The following is a 10,012-nucleotide window of genomic DNA, read 5'->3' on the forward strand; positions in this document are numbered from 1 at the left end:
GGCACACACGGCCTCTCTAGAGGATTGTGAGGCCCCGCCCCTAGCCACGCTCTCACTCCCAGGGCCACAGGCGCCTGTCTCAAGTCCTCAGGGTTAGCTATAATTCAGAACTCAGAATCTTGCAGGTTTTGGAAAGAACATGCTGTATATTATGTAACATCCCCACGGGGTCTGGGGCAGTGCCCTGAAATCAAACACATTAGTATTCTGCAGCGACATGTGAATATTCAAGCTGAGCTTCATGAATTTAAAGCACTGTTCCATTTTTAAATCTTTTTTTTTTTTTTTTTTTTTACATTTTAGAATTGTGGGTAAGGGACCTGTCCAATTAAAAGGAAGACAAAAAGATGAGAAACTATTTAAAGACAGGGGAATTACGTAAGACATGTTCAATAGGTTCATGGTTGCAATGACACATTAAAGGGCCTCTGAGCATCTGGTGGCCAGGGTGAAAAGAGAAACCATATGCTAGTGCATCCTCACGCTTGGAGACTGAGACAGGAGCATTGCCATGAGCTCAAGGCCAGCCTGGGCTACAGTGTGAGATGCTGTCTCAAAAAAGGGGGGTAATTTACATAATTCTCCCTGTATGGTACAAAGAAGGGGTTTAGCTTGTTTGCTTTATCTCCTGGAAAAACAAACTTTTTCCTGGCGCTAGACTCCATGAGAAAGGTATCACACAGCTCTCTAAGAAAGGAATGTTGACTAAAAGCCTCCAGTCTCCACAGACATCCAGGAAATAAAGCTACATTCCCTAAGTCATCTTCGTACCTGATCATCAGTACAAACCGAGAATATAAGGCATCTCCATGAAGCGTGAGCCAGTGGAGCTGCGCCTGCGCACCACTGTATTCTGACAGTTGCTCTTCGGGAATAAAGACCCGATGAGCTGAAGCATCCCAGAGCAAATGCCTTGGGATTTCGGATGCCACAGGCACTCTCTCCGCTCTTCTGCAATCTGCGTAGCAGCCCTGCTCTCCATGACTATGTGAGGTCTATGATGAACTACACACATGATTGTGGTACCTTGTCCTCACAAAGATGAGATTGCCTAGCGATTCACAGTTCCTGGAACACATGTATCCCTGTCGTTAATCATTATGTTTTGTGTATGTATACAATTGTATTGTATTATGGTCCCTTTAGGTAAGTCTAACAGTTGGGCCCAGAGTAAATGCTCTGAGTGGTACCCAAAGTCACCATCTTCAGTCCTCATCATGGACATGAGAACACAGCATACGTCCTAAAGCGTGCGCTGCAAATTTCTGAGAGCTGAGACCACTTCCTTTGGGGGCATAAAGCACAGATCTGCCTGTGAACAACTGCAAAACTTTAAAATGTTACAAGCCTCGTCTGGTGTGGTGATGCACACCTTTAATTCCAGCACTGAGAAGGCAGAGGCAATTAATAGTTAATCTCTGTGAGTTCAAGGATGAGTTCCAGGACAGCCAGGGGGCTACATAGTAAGACCCTGTCTCAAAAAAAAAAGAAGAAGAAGAAGAAGAAGAAGAAGAAGAAGAAGAAGAAGAAGAAGAAGAAGAAGAAGAAGAAGAAGAAGAAGAAGAAGAANAAGAAGAAGAAGAAGAAGAAGAAGAAGAAGAAGAAGAAGAAGAAGAAGAAGAAGAAGAAGAAGAAGAAGAAGAAGAAGAAGAAGAGAAAGAAAGGAAAGAAGAAAAGGAAGGAAGGAAGGAAGGAAGGAAGGAAGGAAGGAAGGAAGGAAGGAAGGAAAAAGAAGACCACAAACTTCACAAACGTTACTGTGTCTAATGGCACACATCTGTAATCCCAGCACTTGAAGGGGCAGAAGCACAAGGGTTAACTCCAATAAGAGGTGAGTGCAAGCAGGAAGACAGGAAGATCCCTGGGGATTGCTGGCTACCACCCTAGCTAAAGAACAACCATCCCCAGGTCTGATGAGTGCTTTCTCAGGAGACTAGGTGGAGATCCATTAGAGGAAGACATGAGGCGTCCTTCCTGTGGCTTTATCATGCACACCCGTACGTACACCACAGAAAGAAAGAGGCTGGGGGATGGGGGTGGGGGAAAGGGTTAAAGAGGAGAGCAGGGGAGGGAAGTGGGGAGAAAATACTACAGATTCACAAAGCATTCTGAAAACTCCTTGGTTGGAACACCTCGACACCCCCCCCCAATTCCCCTCCCCTCCGCTCACAGGCAGCTCTTTCTGTTGTTAATATGGAGATTTCCAGACATTTAAAACATTGAGGACAAAATCTAGTGAATTTACACGAATATATTTCCCAACCAGGAAGCATCAATCCCTGCCACTCCCACGTCTTTAATATCTGTCCTTTGTGTACCCCGACCCAACACTCACACCGTGAACTGTTGGAAAGCAAACCAATCCTATTCTTCATCTACTACAGCTTTATTCAAGGAACAATCACTTGTGACAACTGGTGACAAGTAATACCAGTTGTTGACCTCAATGTGCAAAGCCTAAGGCTGACCTTGGATTTTGAAATGTGCTCCCGCCCCCTTCCCAAGACAAGCCAGTGCAAAGTACTCATTCTTCAAGTTGCTTAGGGAGCTGCCCTCTTGGCAGGTGTTTAAGAGCCCTTTGAACAAGAAAGCTCCTCATTCCCTAGCCACTAATTTAGTTTTAACCACATTTATCTTATTTTCAAATTTGCAAGGCAATTAACTAACAGACCTGGCAGATACACCTGCTTGTTTTTCAATTACTAAAACCACTGTCACTAGAACATACAACTAAAGGTAGCTATTAAAAGCCAACCAAGGTGGCCTACATGTGTTCTGAGAACAGAGAGCACAAAAAGAAAGCTGGGAAGCAGGTGGGTGAGTGTCCCTGACTTTCTAGGCCCAGGGAACTAAGCTGAAAATGAAGACCGCAGAAAAAAATCTAGCTTAGGCTAAAGTCTCAAGATGGCAAACTATAGGATAAAAACAGCGCAGGCTATGAAGTCAGGCTGTTAAAGTGGACCCACAAGATGGTCAAAGGACTGACCTGAGTTGGGTCTTCAGGACCCTAATGGTGGAAACAGAGAATTGACCCCAACCTCTGTTGTGTGTGGGTGGCATGCATGGAAACACACGCACACACACACACACACACACACACACACACACACACGAGTAGAGGAAGCACTGCGGAAGTGAAGTCCCGAGTGAGTATGTGCTATTGTCATGGGTATGTCATGGACCCTGTCAAGGGCTGTGTCCATGTAGACAGCAGCCCAAAGCCTCAGGTCCATGAGAAATGGCAACAGTGTGTGAAAAAAAAATCCATCCACTGTAGTTTTCCTCTCTCTAGCCCCACCCGAATATTCGCGATCTGAAGTCTGCTTCCTACAGAGACTACCTCCTGTAGCTGTAGCTAATAATTCACCTCTCTGTTCAACTGTACAATAAACACGCTGAGCTTCCGGGGTGGCTGTGGCTTGCTTCTCCATCAGACAGCCTAGCCACGCCCCATTCTAGCTTTTCTTTCTCTGTCTCTGTCTCTGTCTTGTCTTCAGTCCTTGCCACCCCAGATCAAGTCACTGGAGCTGGGCAGCACTCAATATACAGACACATGTGCGCACACTCGAAGAAATAAGTAGACGAGTAAAAGATAACAAAAAAAATCAATGCCTTATATGTTTAAGGAAATAAAAAAACTTATATTTTTATTTTATTTTATTTTATTATTGGTTTTATGAGACAGGGTTTCTCTGACAGACAGCCCTGACTGTCCAGGAACTTGTTCTACAGTTCAGGCTGGCCTTGAACTCAGAGATCCTGCCTCCCAAGTGCCACCATCGCCCAACTTTGATTTTTTTTTTATAAAACAAGAAAGAGTCTTCTAAAATTTTACAAGCAAATTATATTTAAAACCACAAATAGCTAGTGTTTGTTATTTGAGAACTATAATTATTATAATTAGAAACTCAATGAACAAATGAACAAATCAAGTCATACAATAGACACACCCATCTAAAGGGAGAATATGTGAGCTAAAAGAATGAAGATGGTGGCCGGGTTTCAGCCCAGAGGGACAAGATACACTGAAGCCAGGATGAAATGGAATAAGTCAGCAGCTGTCTAAGTGAAGTCCTCAGAAGATGGGTGTTACCACAAGGAGTAACCGAGTTTTCCAGAGTCAATGAAAGATGGGGGCCATCAGCTCCAGGAATCCCAACGGTTCCCGAAAGGATAATTAGCAGCAAACCCTCGTCAAAGCCACAGAACACCCAAGACAAGGGGTTAAGTGCCACTGGGAGAAGAGCAAGGGCTGGGACACAGGAGTAACAGTACCAGGCGACATGTGACTTCTCGGTGGCAGCAGTGAAAGCCAGCAATGGTGACACCGTCCTTTCAGAGTGCGGAAGCATGACGGCCGTCCTCTAGTTATGTATCACCAGGGAAACGAAGGCAGAACTTAGACCTCTGGCACCAGTGATGATCCTAACACAGGGACCACAGTAGCTGAGCTGTGGATCCAGACAGAGACTGAACTGAAATACTGGGCAGAAGCTCTGAAGCCAGAGGGTCTGGAACGGAACCATCCTATGTCTCTCATTGTTTCACAGAAGGAGAACCACGTTGTGTGTCAGGCAAGCGTGCACCACAGAGCACATGTAGACGGCAGGGCAAGAGGACAACTCGGTTATCAGTTCTCACCTTTTGTGTGAGACAGGACGACTTGTGTTACACACACAAACACACACACATATACACACTGTGTGTGCCAGGCTAGCTCACCCCGAGCTCTCAGGGACTCTCCCGTCTCTAGTTTCATCTCCTTGTACTTCTGAGTTTACACATACACACACACACACACACACACTACCATATTGTGCTTCATGCGTGTTCTGGAGATTCTAACTCAGCCATCTCTACTCCGCAGTCTTTATGTTATATAAGCATATTAAACTTTTTAGAAACTAGAGGGATGATAGAAAGGAGGGTGGGGGAGAAAGAAAGAGAAAATCTTCCAAACCAATAAAGGGAAAATAGACCAAATTTGAAAAAAATAATAAACATGATACAGATCCCAGAAAGGAAGAGGGAGTAAACCCAGCTGTATCCCTGACCACTTTCTTATCTTCCATCCTTTGAAGTCAGATTTCGGGCTGAGAATGTAGCTCGGTGCTGAATCTCTACCATATGTATGTGGCCCCTAGGTTCAATCCACAACACTGAGAAAACCATTGTGGTGACAATAATAAGTTAATTGTTTCAATAAATCTATCTGTCTATGGAAGGAAGCCTGTGAGCAGCAGAGAGGGACACTGGCCTGGTCTGGAAGGTGACAAGTTCTGAGGCTAGGACAGGGCGAGGGTAAAAGGAGCCTCACGGCAAGAGCTGTCTTTTTTTTTTAATATTTATTTATTTATTTATTATGTATACAATATTCTGTCTGCGTGTATTCCTGGAGGCCAGACGAGGGTACCAGATCCCATTACAGATGGTTGTGAGCCACCATATGGTTGCCGGGAATTGAACTCAGGACCTTTGGAAGAGCAGGCAATGCTCTTAACCTCTGAGCCATCTCTCCAACCCCCCAAGAGCTGACTTCTTAACAGCCATGGAAGAGGCAGAGGTTTATACACCAAAGAAGGGGGCCCTGTAAGACTGAGCCACACACAGTATGGCCACCAGGCAGTTTGCCGTCAGAAAGAATGAAAAGAGACCAGTAAGGGGTGATGGGAAGAAACAGGAAAAGCATAACCTAGGCCCTGGAGACACTCACAAGCCAGAATGGAAGACAGACCAGGAGATGTGACAGAAGCCCCGCATGGTGTCCTCTAGGCCATCTTCCACATGTTGCACTTCCAGGAACATTCCTGGGGCAATATGACCCAAGCCAGGCATGTTTCAGAAGGTGACTGCTCTAGATCAGCCGCCAGCCTTAGCTATGGTCTGGTGGCCCTTCCTTGCCTCTGGGGAGAGCCTGCCACTACCCACCTTTGCGGTCCAATGACTTCACTCAGTGATTGGACATCCTAGAGGGTCTTAAAATTACAGTTTGGAGCAAGATCCTTAGAACACATAGAGGGGCACTGTAGAAAGGATGCGCTTGTCCTGTGGTGGCCAATTGTCCTGTGCTGGCCAGAAGAGATTGTCAGTGCTGAATCCCCGAAGCAGAAACCAAATGCCTCTATGACCGTGGTTTCACTGGCACCTGCATCCCCCAGGAAGCTGGATGGTGACTGGTTAAGGGGCTACCTGTAAGGGCTGCTGGGAGGAACCTGGAGACAGGAGCTGAGCAAAGGTCATGCCCCTGAGGACAGTAGTTACCAGAAACAACTCCTGTCAGGAAGACAAAGGGTTGCTACCTAGGGAGAAAAAACACTAGGGGATGGGAAGCCTTGAGACTGCAGAAAAGGAAGTCTAGAAGGAAAGGGACTGGACCTAGGAAAAGCAAGATAAACCAATTACTCTTTAAATGCTGGCCCCGTCACAGCCATCAGAGGCCGAGACAAGGCTGACCACTGGCCACTGCTGACTGTCTCTCCCTTAGCCTCCAATGTCTATTCTTTTCCAGTTTTCCCCTTAGAGCTACAGGAAAGGGCTGGCGGTAGGAAGAGGTGACAGGCAGTACCAATTGCTAACAAGACTGATGAAGAGGGAATGGAGGTCAGAGTTCAGCTGTGCTGCTGTGGGGAATGGCAGTTTGCAGGCCATACAGTCAGCTGGAGCCAAAGCACAGAACCTTGTGTGTTAACTTTTCTCAGAAGCTCATGGCGAGCCAGACACAGATGGGGAGATCCTGAAGGTTGGGCTGTCTCGGGTGTGGGCTGGGCAGGACAGAGGAAACAAAAGAACAAATCAGTTAGAAAACTGGGGGTGGAGGTGTCAAGAAAACGGAGGGGGAAAAGTGGGTCTAAGTGGCCAGAGAAGAATGTGAATTTAGGAGCCCATCTCGTGGGTAGAAGGGAATTACAGGAAGACGCCGTTTGCACAGGATGGAAATGCTATACAAACAGCGAGAGACTCTGTGGTTAGGGACGGGTGCCCTGGCATGGGAGATGAACAGCAGAGGGGACCCTGGGTGGTGAAGAAAGGTGACATGGCATGGAGGCCAAGATTACTGCTGGGTCTCCAGCCCTTTGAGGCCCAGGCCTGAGATAAGCCATAGTCTCTCTAAGTCATAAGTCCAGGGTGGTGGCAAACCCCATGACAGGGACGATGGCGAGATCCAAGGTGCAGGAAGCATTAGCAGGTGCGACACAAAAGGCGGGGAGGAGTCTGTATCCAGAAGCACCATCTTTACCTGAAGCTCGGATTCCAGCGTTGTCCCCGGGAGAGTTGCACTTGACCCCGGTGAGGCACATGGGCATGGGCAGGTCAGACTTGCCGCGTGGGCACAGTCTGTGTCTCCCCGTGTGGATGCTCCGCGGGTGTTTGGAGGGGGTAGAGACTGCAGTAGTGTAGTTCTAGGCCGCAGTGACCCTGCTCTGTCCCTCACAGCTCTCACCAAGGACATGGCCAGCGTCAGCCCTACTATGAGACTGAGTGAACAGGAGGAAACCGGGAGAATCATCGAGATGCAGCGCCTGGAAATCCGCCGCCTCAGAGACCAGATCCAAGAGCAGGCGCAGGTCCCGGGCTTCCACACCATTGCCGGAGTTCGGCTCCCTTCCCTCGCCGACTCGGATGTGGATTTTGAAGTGCACAGCAAGTGACCTCTGGTGAGCTATTTGCAGCCACAGCCCGGATGCACCACGTGTCCGGCACCAAGTCAGGCGTCTACCTGAGTCCCATCAACCTCTTTCATCTGGAGAGTTGGGGTCAGAATAAAGCAGGATGAGAATAAAGGTGTTTGCTCACAGCCTTGATCAACTTCTGCTGAGGGTGGGGTCCTATGGGAAGGGGTGAGAGGAGCCGGAGGACTGGGGACTGCAGGATCTCCAGGCCTTTGTCGTTTGCTCCTGTGCAGGAACTGGGCAATCTGCATTGCAGACATGGCGAGACCTGGGGCCCGCAAGACAGGGCTGTCTGCTCACATCTTAAGTAGCTCACCTGCAGCTTCTCCCCTGGCTTTCACCTCTCCCAGCCAAGTCAGGACCAAACAGGGTCTCCTCTGGTTTCTTCTTCCTCGTGAACTACAACGAGGGACTTCCTGTCTTTCCTTCTCTTGCCTTCACATCTGTGTTCGGTGTGACCTTAACCGGTTCTCCATTTCTGGAGACACTTTATACTCTCTAGTGATGCCTTCAGGTCCCAACCCAGGAGCCTAGATACAGGTAGGTACTAGGAAAAGATTCCTTTATAAAGTAATAATGTAACTCAAATGTCCTTGGCTTCTGTTTGCAGAGAACAGATATCTATCTATATTGGGATTTAAACCCACAGTCCCTCCTGGCCCCTAGTGGTCCCTCCGGCTGCACGAAGCCTGCCATCTCCCAGACTCCTCAGTTTCCCAAGGCTGCATTGCTAACATTGTGCAAAGGACCACAGCAAAGACTGTAAAGGACTCCAGTGGATGCTCCGTGGGGCTCTGTCTCTACTGGTCACTTCCCCACCCAACCCCCATCCTATCGCTGCAGTCAGTTCCTCTCCTCCATGCCAATGTGACAGCCATCCTGACCCTTACCCACTGGGATCTTCCGCAAATCAAGCTGGCCTGTCCAAGACTCACACCTTGCCGTCACCTTTGCAGGACAGAGCGGTTTGACATGAGACAGGGATAGAGGAGGGACGGGGTGAGCAGGGCCAGACCCTTCCTGACCTTGAAGACACATGAAAGAGACTGGTCAGAGTCCCAAGGTCAGTGCCAGGCTGCTGGAACCACTGTCCTCGGCTTCCCAGGCCCTTTCCACGCTGCCCCATTTCCAGTTTCCATAACAGGTCAGTCTTCCTGGATCTCTATACTTCCGCACTCTACTTCCTCTGCCTGAGATGCTGTGGTCCCCACAGAAGTTTCAAATCTGAGCTTAAGTGTCACTTCCTCAGAAAGCCAGACCTTGACCTCCCTTCTGCTGTCTAAATTACACCCACCTTAATGTTTTCTTTCAACCCCTCACTACGCCTCATCTGTCTGGTTGCTTCGTGTCTGCCTCTCCTGCTGACTGAGTTTCATGAGAGCTATCCCTGGGTCTAAAGCTCACTTGGGTGGCATCGATGGAGGGGGTCCAATAGTAGAAGCAGGAGGCCTGGTTAGGGAGAAGTTGTGTGTGTACGAGCGTGAGAGACTGGTCGCTTGGCCCAGGAAGATGGCTGAGGGGAGGCAGAGGAATGAATTCCTCTGACTTCCAGACTGGTGGGAGTTCATCCAAAAGAGAGGAAGCATGGCCTGGGCAGGAGAAAATGCAGAGGAAAACGGAGCTCTGATGACCGGAAGCATTCAGATGACAAGCACACCACCAGGAAATGTCCTTAAGCAAGACCTCACCTTTCCTCCTACGAGATGGTTTGAGAGAGACTGGCACACAGCCACACGGTTGGGGCCGTGGTTATGACCCTGCTACCCAGTGGCCTCCAAGTCTGTGTTTTCATACACTGAGCTGTGAGAGGTGCCTGTCCAAACCCCACAGGCCGGGTGGTTGGAGGGTATTGGAATGTAGCTCCCAGAGACTCTTAACCAGAAGGAAAGGGGGCGGAAACTGAGCTTTCCGTGGCTGCTGCCCAGTGGACGAAAGGAAGGAAGACAGAAGCAGCAGCAGCAGAGCTCGAGAAGGAACCCCAGCTAGTGCCTGAGCCTGCGGCTTGTTTCCTTAGCTGCAGAGGGATGAACATAGCTTCAGCCTGAGGCTAGAGGCTCAGCCTTTTTAGCTCTCTACATCCGGCCTTCCATGCTGCTCTACCTTCCTGCTGGGTGGCCCTGATTCTCTGGCTGCTACCTCTCAGACCCCCCTCCCCCCCCCCCCGCCTCCCCCTGACTCCCTTCCCTCTCTGACCACATAACATCTCCCAGCCCAGCCTGTTCGGGCTCTAGGACCNCGCCTCCCCGCCCCTCCACTTTGCCTGTCTTGACTTCCTGGGGAGGCAGAAGGCCCTCCTTCATACCAATTACCTTCTCCTCGAGGTCTCTTCTGCTGGTTGACCC

At 49.0% G+C, this 10,012-nt stretch overlaps 1 protein-coding gene across 6 annotated transcripts in view; it reads left to right on the top strand.

Annotated features, from left to right (window-relative positions):
- Positions 1 to 9,769, top strand: part of Cfap57 (cilia and flagella associated protein 57) — a 65,627-nt gene extending 55,858 nt beyond the window's left edge. For 5 of the 6 annotated variants that reach the window (XM_050161397.1, XM_050161402.1, XM_050161401.1 and 2 more), the window contains one exon: positions 7,435 to 9,769. In XM_050161397.1, the coding sequence (XP_050017354.1) occupies positions 7,435 to 7,649 (215 nt within the window). In that variant the 3' untranslated portion in view covers positions 7,650 to 9,769. The remainder of the gene's footprint in view (positions 1 to 7,434) is intronic. The other variant, XM_050161403.1, reaches the window with a different exon arrangement.
- The last annotated feature ends 243 nt before the right edge of the window (positions 9,770 to 10,012 follow it).

The sequence above is a fragment of the Alexandromys fortis genome, unplaced genomic scaffold (assembly GCF_014885135.2).
Source record: "Alexandromys fortis isolate MF-2015 unplaced genomic scaffold, M_Fortis_MF-2015_v1.1 scaffold_122, whole genome shotgun sequence".
In the NCBI taxonomy this organism is placed as follows: Eukaryota; Metazoa; Chordata; class Mammalia; order Rodentia; family Cricetidae; genus Alexandromys; species Alexandromys fortis.